Here is a 19,285-nt window from a genome sequence, read left to right as displayed (position 1 = left end):
ACTTTGACACCTTATGACACTGCATGAAAAACATCATAACCAAAGCAATTTAGATATTTAAACAAAGGTGAAAATTCATAACGCACGCAGCAGATTTCATTGCAAAGACATGCTTCCTATAAGCACAGTCAAAAAATGAGGGATTCAAGAAGCTTATTAGAGTTCTTGACCCCAGATACAAGCTAATTAACCATCAGGTCTCTTAACTTTCACTCAGGGGCAAAAATCAGCCTCCAAATTTAAAAGAAATAATCATTTACATGTATTGTGATAATTATCAGTGTCGACTGATAAGGGAAATTTTATTGTGGTAGCACTTTTGGCCATTTTCCCTAACCCTACCTGTTATATCTCAATGTAGGGAAGGGGTGTTGTCTCAATGGCCCTGTCTGGAGATGTAAGGATCCTGTATCTCTTGCGCTTCAATGGTCGGAACAACTCAATTTTTACATTGCCTGGCACAGGCTGTCCATATGTATACCTACATGGATAAAAAAAAGAAGTGTTAATCAAACAGGTCAATTTCTCAGGAAACTATTCAATGCAGTTTGATCCAATTCAGAGAACTGTGTTTGACCCTCTAAGGGCAAGGGATCTGTAGGAGGTTGCACCTGAAAGACAAAGACAGATAACAAAAATATATTTCCAGCACTCCGGGATCATAGACTGTATAAAATATGGACGTAGTATCCATGACATCTCCCATCTGTTCCTGAACACTTTCTTGAAGCCAATCAGCGGCGGCAGCCATTATGGAAATGCGTAACTCAACCAGTCAAAATGTGACGTAAAGAGGCGGGCTTTGAGCCTCCGAGCCAACAGCTACTGTATGTGTTTCTGTCCGGCAGTCAAGTCAGTCGTGTCCTTATTTGGGCAAAAATCTGTACTCTTAATATCTTCTGAACCTTTGCATTAGAAAAAAATTCACTCTGTACAGTGTGTGCCGATAGAGAAATGAGCTCCGTAGAGCCAAACCATTTTTTGAAGTAGGCTGTAAACATGTTTATTAATGCTGCAAAGATTGTCTTTTTTGAATTGGTGTGTATGTGGTTTCTGGTGTTTCTGCAGCCAGCCTCAAGCAGATTCTCGATGAACTAGAGTTAATAACATTTCCGCATGGGCTTCATATTTTGAAACTGGAGGTTGCCGCTTGTCTGGGATCCAGCACTCTCCTGAAACCTCTTTCACTGTTGCCATGGAACAAAGTTGTAATTCTGTATTTAAAATGTATAAATTATGAAATATGGCCGAATGCACTGGAACCCAAATCTGACGCAGAAGGTTTGAAAAGGGACAAAGAATCCACATGAACAAAGAACAGAGCAGGACCTTATTGTTCGGTAAGTATTACATTTCTTATGCTCTTTTAAAGAGATTCACCAATCTGTGATGTCATGAATTGAGCTAATCTCATTTGGCCCTTGCAGAAGTCTCATGAGACTTTTTGAACGAGGTGTTCAGAGCATCCTGCAGTCTCACCCTGGGATTACTCCAACATATATTTACCTCACAATTTGGAACTTTGCCCACATTTAGTATTAACATCTAACAGAGAGAAGATGGATCTGTTTGGAAAAGGAGATAAGAAGTAAGTAAAGAAATATAAAACCTGAGGAGCATTTAGTAATCTAACTGCAGAAGAGACTTGATTCAGGTTGGTCCGTACTCCACAGAAACTGTCTGTATTTCTCAACAGCACATGTTGTAGTAGATGTGTCTGAAATCACAGATTGCATTCATGCTCAATAAGAAGTCTGTTCATTTCAAGTTTTGGTCACAGACCCAAAAACTGAAGGCTTCAACAGAAATGTATGATGACGCATAAAGTAAACACGTAATGGACCACAGTATGTGATACATCAGTGTTTAGGGACTGATGAACTGAAAAGAAAGATCTCTGTTTCACATCTATTATTTTTGGACAAATATTAAAAGTGTTTTTATTTGGTTTGGATTATTTATGAATGTGAGGAATGAAAGAGTTTGACTTACTTTGCACATATTTGAGCTTTGATGTCTTCTTGCCCGATACTAACTGTCTCAGGTGTCTCTATTTTTACTTCAAATCTTGGTAGAACTGAAGACAAATTGATTGTTTAACATAGTTGCTTCTTTACAAACATCAGATTGAAAGTTCTTAAGATAAACAGTAACTTACCGTATTTCTCCACCTCAAAACTGTGACGGATTTTCTGTTCACCAATCTGCGCGATGACGTTGTAGGTTCCTTCACGGGCCTCAGAGTTCAATGAGTAAGAAAGCTGCAATATTTTGCCATCAGAGCTTTTCATCATCCACTGTCCGATCCTGTTACTTGCAGAATCCTGTTTTAATAAAAAAGTGGGAGATTAATGTGAAACTGCTGCTCTCTCTCTAAATGCTCGACTACATGTTTAGGAGTCATCTTGTCTTCAGGCACCAATCACCAATTTAAATTTACACAAGAAAAAAATGATGTGTGTTGTGTTACCTCGAGTTCAATGACATTGTACTGTAGGAAAAAAGGAAGATAGAGACACATGTTATAGGATGTTTTGGTTTTCATCAAGTTTCTAGAACTCAACAGCAGCCCTTATTATGAACATCCATGGAAATATACCCAGACTACTTCCAATACCCGTCCTCATTTATCAAAATAAGATCTATAAAAAAAGGGGGAGTTGTTCAAATACTCACCGACTGATTGACAGGCCTGAACTTGCTGTCCAGTGAGATGACTCTGAATTGCACTAGAACACAAACAAAGAGGTTACTTGCACCTTTTAAATTGTACTATAGTAAAAAAACATCCTGCCAGTTTTCTGAAAGTGGCATCAAGAAAAACATGAAAAACATGTGACCGACAGAAGCACAGCCCATCTCTTGGTACCATACTGTTACTGTCGTCAGAGATGAACTATCAGGGTTACCTGTTTGTCCTGGAAGGTAGATTGGTTTATCTGTTTGGACGAATGTGCTTGGTTTGTAGGTTTTGAACATTACTTTTCTGACGGCTCTTGAGTAAAATGTTTGTCCTCGCACCTCCACATCCAACTTCTGAACCTGATTCTGCACTAAAGGAGCCTGTGAGAGAAAGATACTTTTAGATCAATGGGAGAAATAATGATGTCCTATTAAAAAACTCTCATAATAACTATAAATGTGAAAAAATTAAAAATTGGTTTATATTTACATTATTTATTCTGATATTAAATCTGAAGAACACATTTCCTTAGAATTTTAAAGCAAATAACAGTATTTATTTTTGTAAATAATGCGAAAAAACTGACTTTCCTTAACTCACCTGACCTGTGTGATACAGTGTTTAATGAGTTACCGTTGACAAAGTCCAAATTAAAGACTGTTTTTACATATTTTTAGAATCAGCTAACCTGAAACTTAATGCAGGTGTGAAACTCCTGACTGGACGTCTCCTCCATTAGAGTCATGTTTTTGTCATGGGACCTTAAAGTGACTGTCATGACCAGAGTCTCGTTGGGCTTCAGAAGAGTTGCACAGAAAGGCGTTTCAGCTCCGGCTTCGATGACTGCAGGAATGGCTACAATGTACTGCCTACACACGTACAAATACACACATGCAGTAAACATTCAGACAGATTTTACATTAAAGAATTTACGATGGGAGAGCTACAAGCCAGAATTTGACTGTTTGGTTTTTTTTACTCTGCTTTCCAAGCACATGTTTCATGTTCATGTTATAACAATGTAACACATTTGATTACCCTTTTTGAAATAACACAAGTGAACTTACGGCCCTCCCTCGACTTGCTCCATACACATCCAACTCAGGCAAACAAACAGTGTCCATGTCCACATCTGAACCCCAGGACGACCCATGGCTGACTGTGCTGAGTCCCAGAGACGGCCTGTGTTAAATAAACCCTGCCACAAATCAATACACCTACACACATGTCACACAAACCCACTCAATATTTCTGGGCAGCCCTTAAGTCGTCAGTAACGGTAAAGACAAAATCAAACTGAATTTATAGCACTTTTAAAAATCAAGTTCCAAAGTTCTATGTGAATAAAAACAATTAATTTAAACAACAAATAAACCTTTCGGTTCATAACTTTTATGGACAGAATTTTAGGTGCAGCCAAGTGGCGGAGGGTGTCCAGTTCGGTGACCTTCGGATCCCATCTCTGCTTTTTGCAGATGATGTGGTGCAGCAGTGACCTCCAGCTCTCATATTTACCAAAGGTTGTCTCTGGGACTAAATTAATTGTTTTTATTCACATAGAACTTTGGAACTTGATTTTTAAAAGTGCTATAAATTCAGTTTTTTTATTTGATTTTGTCTTTACCGTTACTGATGACTTAAGGGCTGCCCAGAAATATTGAGTGGGTTTGTGTGACATGGGTGTAGGTGTATTGATTTGTGGCAGGGTTTATTTAACACAGGTCGTCTCTGGGACTCAGCACAGTCAGCCATGGGTCGTCCTGGGGTTCAGATGTGGACATGGACACTGTTTGTTTGCCTGAGTTGGATGTGTGTGGAGCAAGCCGAGGCAGGGCCGTAAGTTCACTTGTGTTATTTCAAAAAGGGTAATCAAATGTGTTACATTGCTATAACATGAACATGAAACATGTGCTTGGAAAGCAGAGTAAAAAAAAACAAACAGTCAAATTCTGGCTTGTAGCTCTCCCATCGTAAATTCTTTAATGTAAAATCTGTCTGAATGTTTACTGCATGTGTGTATTTGTACGTGTGTAGGCAGTACATTGTAGCCATTCCTGCAGTCATCGAAGCCGGAGCTGAAACGCCTTTCTGTGCAACTCTTCTGAAGCCCAACGAGACTCTGGTCATGACCGTCACTTTAAGGTCCCATGACAAAAACATGACTCTAATGGAGGAGACGTCCAGTCAGGAGTTTCACACCTGCATTAAGTTTCAGGTCAGCTGATTCTAAAAATATGTAAAAACAGTCTTTAATTTGGACTTTGTCGACGGTAACTCATTAAACACTGTATCACACAGGTCAGGTGAGTTAAGGAAAGTCAGTTTTTATCATGAAAAAAGAAGACATTAAGAATCCGGCTGTTATTATTGTTACCAACATTATTAATATTATTATTAATACTATTATTATTATTATTATTATTATTATTATTATTATTATTATTATTATTATTATGTGTCATATATTGTACATATAAACTAATCTTTAATTTTTTCACATTTATAGTTATTATAAGAGTTTTTTAATAGGACATCATTATTTCTCCCATTGATCTAAAAGTATCTTTCTCTCACAGGCTCCTTTAGTGCAGAATCAGGTTCAGTTGTTGGTTGTGGAGGTGCGAGGACAAACATTTTACTCAAGAGCCGTCAGAAAAGTAATGTTCAAAACCTACCAAGCACATTCGTCCAAACAGATAAACCAATCTACCTTCCAGGACAAACAGGTAACCCTGATAGTTCATCTCTGACGACAGTAACAGTATGGTACCAAGAGATGGGCTGTGCTTCTGTCGGTCACATGTTTTTTATATGTTTTTCTTGATGCCACTTTCAGAAGACTGGCAGGATGTTTTTTTTACTATAGTACAATTTAAAAGGTGCAAGTAACCTCATTGTTTGTGTTCTAGTGCAATTCAGAGTCATCTCACTGGACAGCAAGTTCAGGCCTGTCAATCAGTCGGTGAGTATTTGAACAACTCCCCCTTTTTTTATAGATCTTATTTTGATAAATGAGGACGGGTATTGGAAGTAGTCTGGGTATATTTCCATGGATGTTCATAATAAGGGCTGCTGTTGAGTTCTAGAAACTTGATGAAAACCAAAACATCCTATAACATGTGTCTCTATCTTCCTTTTTTCCTACAGTACAATGTCATTGAACTCGAGGTAACACAACACACATCATTTTTTTCTTGTGTAAATTTAAATTGGTGACTGATGAAGTTTTCTTTAAGTGCCTGAAGACAAGATGACTTCTAAACATGTAGTCGAGCATTTAGAGAGAGAGCAGCAGTTTCACATTAATAACCCACTTTTTTTATTAAAACAGGATTCTGCAAGTAACAGGATCGGACAGTGGATGATGAAAAGCTCTGATGGCAAAATATTGCAGCTTTCTTACTCATTGAACTCTGAGGCCCGTGAAGGAACCTACAACGTCATCGTGCAGATTGGTGAACAGAAAATCCGTCACAGTTTTAAGGTGGAGAAATACGGTAAGTTACTGTTTATCTTAAGAACTTTCAATCTGATGTTTGTAAAGAAGCAACTATGTTAAACAATCAATTTGTCTTCAGTTCTACCAAGATTTGAAGTAAAAATAGAGACACCTGAGACAGTTAGTATCGGGCAAGAAGACATCAAAGCTCAAATATGTGCAAAGTAAGTCAAACTCTTTCATTCCTCACATTCATAAATAATCCAAACCAAATAAAAACACTTTTAATATTTGTCCAAAAATAATAGATGTGAAACAGAGATCTTTCTTTTCAGTTCATCAGTCCCTAAACACTGATGTATCACATACTGTGGTCCATTACGTGTTTACTTTATGCGTCATCATACATTTCTGTTGAAGCCTTCAGTTTTTGGGTCTGTGACCAAAACTTGAAATGAACAGACTTCTTATTGAGCATGAATGCAATCTGTGATTTCAGACACATCTACTACAACATGTGCTGTTGAGAAATACAGACAGTTTCTGTGGAGTACGGACCAACCTGAATCAAGTCTCTTCTGCAGTTAGATTACTAAATGCTCCTCAGGTTTTATATTTCTTTACTTACTTCTTATCTCCTTTTCCAAACAGATCCATCTTCTCTCTGTTAGATGTTAATACTAAATGTGGGCAAAGTTCCAAATTGTGAGGTAAATATATGTTGGAGTAATCCCAGGGTGAGACTGCAGGATGCTCTGAACACCTCGTTCAAAGAGTCTCATGAGACTTCTGTGAGGGCCAAATGAGATCAGCTCAATTCATGACATCACAGATTGGTGAATCTCTTTAAAAGAGCATAAGAAATGTAATACTTACCGAACAGTAAGGTCCTGCTCTGTTCTTTGTTCATGGGGATTTTTAGTCCCTTTTCAAACCTTCAGGGTCAGATTTGGGTTCCAGTGCATTTCATAATTTCTACATTTTAAATACAGAAACACAACTTTGTTCCATGGCAACAGTGAAAGAGGAGCATGCTAGATCCCAGAGTGCCGGAGATACATTTTTGTTATCTGTCTTTGTCTTTCAGGTGCAACCTCCTACAGATCCCTTGCCCTTAGAGGGTCAAACACAGTTCTCTGGATTGGATCAAACTGCATTGAATAGTTTCCTGAGAAATTGACCTGTTTGATTAACACTTCTTTTTTTTATCCATGTAGGTATACATATGGACAGCCTGTGCCAGGCAATGTAAAAATTGAGTTGTTCCGACCATTGAAGCGCAAGAGATACGGGATCCTTACATCTCCAGACAGGGCCATTGAGACAACACCCCTTCCCTACATTGAGATACAACAGGTAGGGTTTGGGAAAATGGCCAAAAGTGCTACCACAATAAAAATTTCCCTTATCAGTCGACACTGATAATTATCACAATACATGTAAATGATTATTTCTTTTAAATTTGGAGGCTGATTTTTGCCCCTGAGTGAAAGTTAAGAGACCTGATGGTTAATTAGCTTGTATCTGGGGTCAAGAACTCTAATAAGCTTCTTGATTCCCTCGTTTTTTGACTGTGCTTCTAGGAAGCATGTCTTTGCAATGAAATCTGCTGCGTTTGTTATGATTTTTCACTTTTGTTTAAATATCTAAATTGCTTTGGTTATAATGTTTTTCATGCAGTGTCATAAGGAATTTTACAGGAGTGAAGTTTGAAACATCCTTTCATCTACCTACAGCATATCTTCTATTTGAATTTAATCTATTCTATTTAATGGAACTTTCCAGGCGGACAAGTCAGGATGTTCAACTTTTGTTATCAAGATGTCCACTTTCACAGAACCTGAGGGGATATACCTACATGACTCTCTGCACCTGACAGCCAGTGTGGAGGAGGAAGGAACAGGCAAGTCTCAATGTCATATTTCTTAAAGAGCGTTAATTTCACAAGATAATTAAAAATGAGGGATGATATTTAGTAAGCAGGTGGTTATGCAAATAAGAATTCTAACACAGTGAGTTGAGGTGTTGACCCTGAAATGATTCTAATTTGCATCACCACCTATTCTATATACGTTATCCCGCTTATTTCCTTTAGCTTCAAACTAAAGACATAACACAAGTCTAAATATTGACCACCTATGAGCTTAGCATACAGGTGGAGCTAACCAGACTAATGTCAGCGAGCAACCGCATCACAAAAGCCATTACTTTTGAATAAACCCAAAAGACCTGTGGCTCGGGTCCAAGGGATGTCCTCAAGTTGGTATGTTGAGAGGAGCCTCCTTGTGCCTCACCATTGGTGGAAACAATAGTTTCACACATACAGGACCTGTTTGAAACAGAGAAAGCAACCATGTAAATCCTGTCTGTCGCGTTAACCGGGATCACTGGACGTCAGTGAGTTAATAAAATGTCCTTAGAATAACTGCAAACACTGGACATTTTGCACATTCGTACCTGCACAGTTCTTAATGTGTAACAGTGTTGTTCTTTATTTCAATACAAACTCTGTATTTCACAGAATATACTCTCTTGTTCATCTTATATGGTTCACACAGTCTTAAAAATGCAAAAAGGAGCACACTCAAACAAAAACTTCTGAAGGTGCACGAGACGCGTTTCAGCACAAAAATCACTGGAGAGTTTTAACACGAAGGCTTCTTGTGCAGGTATCTCACACCAAAGTCAGAAGAGGTTGGAGATCACCTATGTTATTGGAAAGTTTATCTTTATGGACACACCCAAGGTTTACGAGAAGGGATCTGTCGTGGAGGGAAAAGTAAGTGCAAGCAATCACTACTTTCTCCTCAGATCCTTTACACACTGCTACCATGGATTCTTACTCACAAAACTCTGTGCTGTTAACAGGTCAAAGCGGTACGTCACGATGGTACACCCATCACTAACATGCTGGTGTATCTGCTAGAGGGGGGTAGGTGGTCAGCTCGTCTGCTGCAGAATGTCACAACTGACAGTGAAGGCATCGCCAATTTCTCCATTAGCACAGCCGAGAAAAACAGAGACATCCGGCTCACGGTGAGTACGGTGTGAAACTACACTCAGATCTGTAAAAAACATCAACTCTGAAAACTTTATTACACAGTGACGCCTCAACTCCCAACAAAGTATGATTACATTATATAGATGTTTGACTTGAACACTTCAAATTCGCAATATTTGATCCCCTGTGACTAACACCTTACTACTGACATGTACCTTATATAACCCGCTTCATTTAAACTGAACTTTCCCTTTAAAGCTTGATTCTAGCTCAGCAGACACAAGCTAATCTTTTAATTTGTTTCTCTCCAATCTAGGCAAGCAGCAACCCCCATAATAAACATGCAGGCCGTCTGACTCCGTTCTATCAAACTGGAGAACACACAGTGTCACAGATCCAACCTTTAACTCAAGATACTAAAACGATCAGCTCCCTGGAGGTGCAGAAGAAGGATAAAACACTCGCCTGCGACACAGAGGAAGACATCCACATCAAGTTTTTTGTAGTCGGGGAAGCTCAGGGCAAAGCAGATGTGATGTATCTGGTGAGTGAATTACTTTTAAGTGCAATGTTTTCCCAACATGTAAAATGAAGACACTTTGAATCTGCTGTTAAAGAGAATGAAGCGTCACAGTGAGGGAGTGCTTCTTTTTCTGTCTCTTTTAAACTCTGTAGGTCTTATCCAGAGGAGCCATCGTGATGCAAGGATCCAAACAGATTGAAGTCCAGGATAAACCAAGTAGGAAGAATACACACACATGTATTTATATATACGTTTATAAATATGTGTATAAAAACCTGGTTCTGTTTCAGTGACCGAGGGCCAGATGTCCTTTAAGCTGAGAGTGCCTCCAGAGATATCCCCAGTCGTCCAGGTGGTGGCGTACGCCGTCCTCCCCAGTGAGAGGGTGATCGCCCACAGTGCTGAGTTCACCACCGAGAAATGCTTCAGTCACAAGGTCAGTGTGTCGGTGGATATATAAGTTGAAGTGCGATACACACATTCATGTCATATTAAAAACTGAATTTACCTTCGTGTTAGGTGTCTCTGGAGTTTTCTCCGTCCTCAGCTGTCCCAGGGGAGGAAAACACCCTGCAGGTGACCGCCCATCCTGACTCTCTGTGTGGTCTGAGCGCTGTGGACCAGAGCGTCCTTATCAAGGAGCCGGGGAAAACTCTGAACGTCAACAAGGTAAAGGTTGGAATCAACCACAAATGTCTTTTAGTCTTTTTCTAGGACCAAGCAGCATTAGTACAGACAGCAACCTTTATGATCTCTAAGAGTCTCACCATTGTAACTTTTTCTGTCTTTTCAGATATTCGATCTGTTGCCTGTGACAAAATCAACTTTTATTCCAAGTCAAGCTGAAGACTCTTTGAAATGCATACAGAGATCAAAAAGAACCGTTATCGAGGATTATGAGGACGACCAGTACCTCCGACCCTACGCCACAGATGATACTTATAGTGTTTTCCTGGTACATTCACACATTATTTCCAGTGTTCAAATTTTTGTTGTTGTGTTGAAAAAACTCTGAAGTGATATCTCTTTGTTCTTTTTGGATTATCTAGAATGTAGGACTGAAGATGGCAACCAATTTGTTAAGTACAATGCCTTCGTGCATTAGAGAAATGGAATACCACTACGATGATATGGTTTTTGAAGGTGACATATCATGCCTTTTTCCAACCATTCATTACAGTCCCTTTTTGTTTAAATGAAACTTCTTTACCATGTGTTAGTCAACATATTATATGAATCAAGTTCCAGAGGAGGTTTTGAACCAGCTTTGAAGAGCCTTTCTCAAAATGGTCTGTTTTGGTGTGTGTCTCTTTAAATCTACACTAGCTCCTTCTCACCCTGCCCCTTTCTTCCACGAAGTGTGCCTACATGAAAAGAGCGTTGCGTTATCATAGTAACTCGTGAGCGTGTGCCAAAAAATATGGTTGCAGGAGACAGCACAGTCCAGCCTTATATGTTTGAACCAGAGTCAGATGGAAATGCAGAGTTCACATGCAAGTTAATGAATCCACAGAGTGCGAGCACAGCATCGATCGACATTACAGTCTCCGCAAGTTGATCAGGACGGAATCTGGAGAAATGTACACCACACTGAGTGACAGGAGAGACAGGAGGACTCGGCTGTGCATGCTGACTTTATAAATCAAAATAAACGAAACAATTCTGCAGGACATTACAGTATGAAAGGTGCACTTTAACAACAAATAAAACCAACAGTGAAACAGCTCCGTAGCCCTACATGTAACGCCCCCTTTCAGGCAATGACACGCTGTCTTGCGGTGCATGATCATGATCATAGTAATTATGAATTGATTAATTTCAAAATGTAAATGAGATTTTCTGGGTTAATGTGTAAATGTTTTGTGTATTATTGCTGGTAAATGTAATTTATTAAGTAGATATGGCTTCAGAGCTTATGTCCGATAGCTGTTGTGTAAGGCTGAACGAATATTCCCAGACAAACAGGCCGACATTAAAAAGTCTACCATATACTCAGCATCCAGCTACATGTAAACGCAGCTCTAAAGGTGTGTCTCTGAGGGTGTGGCTCAGAAGGTAACAGCAGGGACACTGGGTGAGGGGGAAGATATAATTACAATAACTTGCCTTGTGATGTTTTGGGCTGCGGGTAAATTACCTTGCTTTCACTTGACGTGATCTGTGTTGAAGACTGCAGTAAAGGCTTACTAGCTGCTGATGCATGGTCTTTCCTTCATTTTTATGGCAGGTCTCAACCAGTGTAGAGAATCACTACCGTGCCCCAACCTAAACCAATTACTTACGCTGTATTACTATATGCTTATTTTTGTTGCACAATATCAATATTTCATTCTTTTTAAAAAGGACAGTTAATGCAACAACCCTAATCCTTCTTCTTCTTCTTCTTCTTCTTCTTCTTCTTCTTCTACTTCTTCTTCTTCTTCTCCTTCTTCTTCTTCTTCTTCTTCTTCTTCTTCTAAGTTCTTCTTCTCTGTATTTAATGGCTGATTGTGTACGACCACCTACTGTGTCGTACTTAGTAGGCTTGTTGATAAGAAATTGAAAGCATCTTTTATCAATTGTTTTATCTGTTGAAATTGTGTTATCAAAATAGTAGACAATAATACAATTCCCATCAGGAGATAATACACCAGACCAATATGCACCCCTGTTGTTAGGTATTGATTCTGGTAGTATTTTGTGGATTGTCTTTTATGTTCTGATGAAATATTTTCTGGTTTCTTTACAGGCGACAAGTTTGTGTTCACTAAATCAATGGACTCGTTGGAGGATCATGTTCAGTATGCAAAGGTTCCTAATAAAGAGATAGAGGCTGCCCCTGTGGAGACAGTCCGCAGTTTTTTCCCTGAGACTTGGATATGGGACCTGGTGGAAGTTGGGTAAGCTTCTCTCAGATGACAGTTTTCATGAGTCTGGCAAAAAACAGGAGGACCCATGTGCAGAATAAGATTAAAAACAAAAGAACAAACAAAAGCGTACTTAACAAATGTCCAAGAAACGAAATCCAAATAGTCTAAAAGAAGACACAAGAAACACAAGGAAACACTGAGAGAAAGTAACACACAGAGAGGACAAAGAAGACATACAATGATCCAACACAGGTCAGGGAAACAGAGAACTAAACACAGAGTAATCAACACAGGTGTGGACGCAGGTGAAACTGATGAGGTTGATAAAAAAGGAAGGAAACCCACAAGGGCAGGAAATAAAACTTAGCTGGAAACACAGGGATCAAAAACTACCGAATAAAACAGGAAATACTAGACTTCATACATGACTGCATGATCATTATTACAGATATTACATCTAGTTCAGTATTTTGCCTTGTTTTGAAAGTGCTCTATATATTGAACTGTTGAATTTTTCACCTCTGTGTTGACTCAGAGTGACACTTACTGTGGGTTATATGTTTCTGCTGATTCAGAGCATCTGGAACAAAAGTCGTGCCCCTCACCGTCCCCGACACCATCACCACCTGGGAGACGGAGGCTTTCTGTTTGTCCCCTCAAGGTTTCGGCTTGGCTCCTCGTAAAGAGCTCACCGTCTTCCAGCCCTTCTTCCTCGAGCTCAGCCTGCCGTACTCCATCATCCGAGGGGAGAACTTTGAGCTGAAGGCGACTGTCTTCAATTACCTGTCCAGCTGCATCGTGGTGAGTGTACAGTACATGATGAACTTCTGACACCTTTATTTCCAGCTGAAATGCGAGCAGCATTCAAACAGTCACTCAGGGGCGCCCTGAAACAGATCATAAGTACATGTTGTTTTCTAAACAGGCGGTCTGTGATAAGGCTGATCATTGGTGAGCACTGGGTTTGAAAAGAGATGCAGGATTTCTATTTTTCCTGAAACTTAATTCAGTCAGACAACTCACGTTTACTTAAGATAAAGTTTATTGCAGCATACAGTATTGTGTTTGGCGTATGGGCTCCGAACCTCATTACTCATGATAGATTATTTAAATGCAGACATTTAAGAGCAATGATATAGGACTAACCCCCACGGAGCCCGCAGGTGGATGCCGGGGAGGAGGTGGGTACAAAGTTTTCACACAGCACTGAGTAGGACAGCAGGAGCACTTGCAAGCAGAGGCAGAGACGGGGAGACTTGCAACTTAAATAGACCGCCAATGAGAGGATGTTGAGATCAGCTGATAGGGAGGATGATGACGTGTCAGTATGAATGAGCGCAGCTCGAGTTGTCTGCCTGAACTAGCTTGCAGGCGACACTCCATTAAATATTTTTTTGTTAAAGTTGACTGACAGCTGATCCAGCAGTGATTTCAAGTCAAAACCTGATCAGTGTTATTTTAAAAAGCCTTCTTTAATATTTTCGACATGGATTCCCGGTTTGCATTTTGAATATAATATAATAGTATTTATGTCTTTTGAACAGGTCACTGTGACTCCAACTCCCTCCTTGGATTACACCCTCACCCCTCTCTCTGGTGACCAGTATACATCCTGTTTGTGTGGCAACGAGCGCAAGACCCTCAGCTGGATCATGGCCCCCGCAGCCTTAGGTGAGGCTCAGGTTTTTATCCCCACCATTGATTAACTGAAAAACAACTATGTGACTTAAAGATTTACGCCGTGTTTGTTTGTTTATCTTCTTTTTAGGGGATGTAAACGTGACTATGACCGCTGAAGCTGTGGCGTCCCACGCTTCATGCAACAATGAGATTGTGAACGTCCCAGAGAGAGGTCGTATCGACATGGTCACAAAATCTCTCATAGTGAAGGTTGGTACCTTTGAACTATAGACTGTATAAAAGATGGATGACACGACAGCTCCCTAAAAGTGATGCTGAGACATTTGGAGCTCCCTCTATTGACTGGCTGCAGTATAAACCCGCCTTCTTAAAGGTCTTCAAAATCAAAATATACAGTATGTCATAAAGTTTTCTCTTTTGGGTTGGTGGGTAGATAGGTAGGTTTCTATTTCACCAGTAAGAAGGCTGAGATCTTTGGTCTGAAAACACTACCTGTGCATGAAGAGGACGAGATAAGCAAAGAGATTTATATGTGCTGCCTTTGTCCAAAGAAACCTAAAGTTTCATATGGGCTTTAAAGTTTAACAGTTTATTCTGTATCATTACTTTGAAAATGTTAACTCTGAGACTTTCATCTTCTTCCCCTCAGGCTGAAGGAACCGAGGTGACAAAGACCCACAACTGGCTGCTCTGTCCTAAAGGTCAGTGTGGTTCATGCAAAAGATGCCATCAACATCCCAATCTTATGGTCTCAATGTGGATTTAACATCTTTGTTTTAGTCCTGAGCTCTGCTTTAATCCCTCTCTATGATTTGTTCTCTGTTTACAGATGAATCTTTGACGGAGGAAATAGACATACAGCTTCCTGATAACGTGATTGATGGATCTGCTCGTGCTCTTGTTTCAGTCCTGGGTAAACTGACTGTTTCATTTTGAGTGACCTAATAGTGCCTCTTACCAACTTCAATCAAAGGTCAGTTTAGTTACCTGTGCCGTTAGTGAGTCAGTGTTTCTGTGCAGGTGACATCCTGGGCCGAGCTCTGAAGAACCTGGATGGGCTGCTGCAGATGCCGTATGGCTGTGGCGAACAGAACATGGCGCTCCTGGCCCCCAACATCTACATCCTCCAATACCTGAAAAACACCCAGCAACTGACCCCCAAAATCATGGATAAGGCGGCCAAATTCCTGACCAGTGGTGTGTGTCTGTGTTTTTTATACTTTTTTATTTTTACAGTTTTTAACTTCTTCATCTTTAACCAAATGATTACCTCAGTTTAATCTGCCTCAGATCTGAAGATGTGAATCTCAAAGTGATAACAAGCATCTATTCTTGTTCCCCAGGCTACCAGAGACAGCTGAACTACAAACATGCTGGAGGTGCTTACAGCACGTTTGGAACGGGGACGGGGAACACCTGGTGAGAACATGTCTGAGTCATATCCACACGTTTATCCTTCATGCATCACAATCAACCTTTCTTTGTTTGTCTGAATCGTCTGCTAACATGGAGGAGGCGGGCTTTGTGACCTACACTGCAGCCAATCAAAGGGCTTCACGTTGGAGGAGCTCTCATGTCATCCTTCTTTTTATGCAGTCAATGGTTATCAGGGAATAATGGGCACCCTGCAGCCAATCAGAATCAAGTCCTCTCTTAGACCATGTTATGATTTGTTTGTTGTCCTCAGGCTGACAGCTTTCGTGGTGAGATCCTTTGCCAAAGCACAGTCCTTCGTCTTCATCGACCCAGGAAAGATTCAAGAGTCAAAGTCCTGGCTGGAGAGCAAGCAGCGGAAACAAGGCTGTTTTGAAAAGTCGGGAAAACTTTTCAACAACAGAATGAAGGTGAGCAGAAACAGAACACTTTGTGAACAAGTCATCTCTTTAAACAAATCCTTAAAGGGTCTGTTTTTGTGATTTTGTGATTCTTATTATGAGATAAGGAGTCCAAAAAATATCACATGTATTAAGACTTTTAGTCTGGATGTTAGAGGTCCATTGATGATGCATACCTGTTTATAACTTCCTCTCTGCAGGGCGGTGTGTCCGATGAAGTGACTCTCACTGCGTACATCATTGCTGGCTTCCTGGAGATGAACTCGTCTGTTAGTGTGAGTAAACTCTTGAAAGTACAAACAGCTCTGTTGTTGTTGTTTTCTGTTTGAAAGAATTGAAACTTTTGTTCATCTTGAGCCTGACATCATAATAATTCAGTCATTTGAATGATTGTTTGATGATTAAATCATGTCTTTGGACTGATTGTAGAATCCTGTGGTGAGCAAAGGCCTGTCCTGCCTCAAGGCTTCCTTGGGTGACCTCAGCAACACCTACGCCACAGCGCTGATGGCGTACGTCTTCACCCTGGCTGGAGACATGGAGACCCGAGGCCAGCTCCTCAGGCACCTTGACATAGTAGCAATACGCACAGGTGGGTCATCAGCTTAAAGCTCCTTTGAGGAGATATCTGATGAGAGAAACATTAGAGCGTTCAAATAAAGCAGGGAGAGATTTCATAGTTAGAAAACACTACTTTCAAGTGTAATGGACAAAAAGAGTAATGCCTGCTTTGTCCACAGGGGGCGCCAACATCAACACACACCTTGAGTTACAGAAGCTTTAAATAATTCCCTCTGTGAGTGTGGCTCACTTTGTGCATGTCTTTCTGTTTGTGGCTGATTTTAGGAGGTTTCCTCCACTGGTCTCAGACAGCGACAGACACCTCCAGCTCTCTGTCTGTGGAGATCAGCTCTTATGTGCTGCTGTCCATACTCAGTGTCTCTCCTTCTACTGAAGAACTGGGATACTCCACCAGCATCGTCAGATGGCTGACCACCCAGCAGAACTATTACGGAGGATTCTCCTCCACACAGGTACCGCTCAAACAAGAGTTACTGTTGATCAGTTAGCAGAAAATGTAGTTCAGAGAACAGGCAGCACCTCAGAGGGACTCAGCATTGGTTCATCATTGTCAAAACGAGTGCTGCAGTTTCTCCCATCAATAAATCACCATACAATAATACTGATCCCATGTCATGTTGTCTCTGTTTGCATGTTTTAGGACACAGTGGTGGCTCTGCAGGCTCTGGCTCTCTACTCCACTCATGTGTTCAGTCCAGAAGGTTCAAGCACCGTTGTGGTCCGGTCTTCTACCGGTCAGCTGGTGTTTGACGTAAACCAGGACAACAAGCTGCTCTACCAGGAGGAGCTGCTGAAGGATGGGACAGGAAAGTACAGCCTGGAGGTGAAGGGAACTTCCTGTACTTCCATTCAGGTCAGTGAACGTGCTGTTAGTGTTATTAGGGACACGGCTCCTTCCCAGAGGTGTGTGCAGGGAGTTGACCTGGGGTGGCATAGACTTTTCTGTAATCTCATTGTCCACCCCAGATCCTCCATTGGCTTCTGCAGCATATGTGGTCTTCTGATCATTTAAATGATCACAAACTCGATGTTCTGATGTTGTGGTCGTTGATCTTTTTTCCAGATTTCTCTTCACTACAACATCCCAACTCCTACTGATGGCACCAAGCTCAGGGTGGAGGTCCAACCAGAGGCCGACTGTGGAGGCACTTCTAGCAGACGTAGGCTTACTCTTAAGACCAAGACCCTGTGAGTTTAAATCAGGAGCGCTGGTTCCACTCTGGCCCCCACTCTCATCTTTCAGATGTATTGATAAGTCTTGTACAAAGGCACTTGTAATAACAGTGATGGTGTTCAGGAGAAGGTCCAGACACTAATGCTCTCTTGTAAGTGACTCATTTTTATTGTCATACCAAAGATACTTTGGTGAGGAGCCGACTACGAACATGGTGATCCTGGACCTCAAAATGCTCTCTGGATTTGTCCCAAACCCTGAGTCTCTGAAGAAGGTGAGCTTTTTTTAACAGTAACTTTAAACCTGAGCATTCTCTGATGTCATGATGAAGGTGATGATGACTCAGCCGACTGTGCTTTTCTCACAGCTCAAAGGCGCCCTGCTGGTGGATCGTGTTGAACAGAACAAAGACCATGTTTTGGTGTACCTTAATGAGGTGAGAGGAATCACAGGGAGGAACAAAGACGGAGCTAAGATGTGAAGGTATGTTACTGACTACGTCGTCTGTTTGTCTTCCACCAGTTGCCAAAGGACACAGCCATCAATCACGAGTTAGAGCTCATCCAGGAGATCCAAGTGCAGAACCTGAAGCCAGCTGTGGTCAACATCTATGACTACTACCAGCCAAGTAAACCAGACATTCAGACCTTACACACTTTATGTTTGATATAAGATCCTAAAATTCAAACCGGTGTCTCTAATGCCCCTGGATAGAAACCATCCCATATCATCAGTAATGAATGAGATGTTCTGTTACCAATGCTGCAGAGAAGAGCAGCTTTTCAGGCAGATTCATAAACCAACTCCTAACAGCAGAATATAAAGTCTGTTAATATTACTTTGACGTTGCTATAATTATTCTCATCAAAATAAAATGGGAATATTAAAGTGCAATATGCTTCATTGTCTGATCCTGAGGCTGAAGAGACAGCTGGATCGAATGAAACACAGTTCTTGGTGTTGTTAGCGGCCGCGACCCATTTTCAGTGAATCTGAGTGTGCATGTGCAACACGATAACTACACAACAACTACACACAGAATACTTCAGTGTTTGATTTGTTCACTTTCTCTTCTTTTTCTCTTCCTGATTGTTCTTCTTCTTCCTCCCAGATGACCAGGCTGAGACTCAGTACACCTACCCCTGTGTTGCAGGCAAGTCTTTGAGAGTGGATCACTTTAAAGTTGCTTAATTGTAGAGTTTTCTTGACATGATTTGTGTTCCTTGTTGTTATTTTCTGATGAAAAATGTCTCAACTCAAAAGAAGAATTCAAAGGGGCGTCAGGATTTTTAGAAGTCCTTTTTTGCGTGCAACTTTTGGGTTTTTAAAGTTCTCATAGCATGAAAAGTTTTGTAGTTGCTCCCCTCAAGAGCCCACTATCTTATACTAAATGACCCAGTTTAAAATAATTACCTTTCCTGTGTAGTAAATAAAATAATAATCCTGTCATAAAGTGACTCATTCACATGTTTCTGTTCATTTGCAGGTTGAACACCTGTGTTGTCTTGATGGTCCCAGAAAGATCCTAAATAAAGCTCCATTTCTTTGAAAGTCATCA

At 40.6% G+C, this 19,285-nt stretch overlaps 2 protein-coding genes and 1 long non-coding RNA gene across 3 annotated transcripts in view; 2 read left to right on the top strand and 1 right to left on the bottom strand.

The window, feature by feature from the left end:
• LOC117820077 (alpha-2-macroglobulin-like) overlaps window positions 1–10,041 on the bottom strand; it is a 19,480-nt gene extending 9,439 nt beyond the window's left edge. The window contains exons 1-3 of the mRNA XM_034693720.1: window positions 9,722–10,041; window positions 8,352–8,451; window positions 343–481 (exon numbers count right to left, since the gene is read on the bottom strand). The gene's annotated coding sequence lies outside the window, so the exon portion shown is untranslated. The remainder of the gene's footprint in view (window positions 1–342; window positions 482–8,351; window positions 8,452–9,721) is intronic.
• Window positions 1,244–1,947, top strand: LOC117820078. The gene is made up of 2 exons (XR_004632684.1): window positions 1,244–1,340; window positions 1,428–1,947. It is a non-coding gene; the product is annotated as an uncharacterized LOC117820078 (long non-coding RNA).
• Window positions 7,139–19,285, top strand: LOC117820076 (murinoglobulin-1-like). Its single transcript, XM_034693718.1, has 30 exons — window positions 7,139–7,209; window positions 7,340–7,478; window positions 7,908–8,025; window positions 8,792–8,901; window positions 8,991–9,158; window positions 9,440–9,667; window positions 9,799–9,862; window positions 9,937–10,082; window positions 10,166–10,315; window positions 10,440–10,601; window positions 10,696–10,789; window positions 12,375–12,525; window positions 13,071–13,296; window positions 14,040–14,166; window positions 14,264–14,385; window positions 14,786–14,837; window positions 14,966–15,049; window positions 15,157–15,333; window positions 15,480–15,555; window positions 15,824–15,980; window positions 16,172–16,246; window positions 16,401–16,563; window positions 16,818–17,005; window positions 17,194–17,406; window positions 17,617–17,741; window positions 17,911–18,001; window positions 18,095–18,163; window positions 18,250–18,355; window positions 18,839–18,880; window positions 19,214–19,285. Exons 1-30 carry the CDS (start codon window positions 7,154–7,156, stop codon window positions 19,216–19,218), a joined length of 3,684 nt encoding a protein of 1,227 aa, XP_034549609.1. The 5' UTR covers window positions 7,139–7,153; the 3' UTR covers window positions 19,219–19,285.

Source organism: Notolabrus celidotus, chromosome 10, assembly GCF_009762535.1.
Source record: "Notolabrus celidotus isolate fNotCel1 chromosome 10, fNotCel1.pri, whole genome shotgun sequence".
NCBI lineage: Eukaryota > Metazoa > Chordata > Actinopteri > Labriformes > Labridae > Notolabrus > Notolabrus celidotus.
This window is presented reverse-complemented; position numbering and strand designations above follow the sequence as displayed.

Bases quoted from the DNA above. Each gene is read 5' to 3' on its own strand.
- LOC117820076 (XM_034693718.1), top strand. From the start codon at position 7,154: ATGCTAGATCCCAGAGTGCCGGAGATACATTTTTGTTATCTGTCTTTG. The intron at 8,902-8,990 runs GTAAGTGCAAGC...TGCTGTTAACAG, and splicing joins GATCTGTCGTGGAGGGAAAA to GTCAAAGCGGTACGTCACGA. The intron at 15,334-15,479 runs GTGTGTGTCTGT...CTTGTTCCCCAG, and splicing joins GGCCAAATTCCTGACCAGTG to GCTACCAGAGACAGCTGAAC.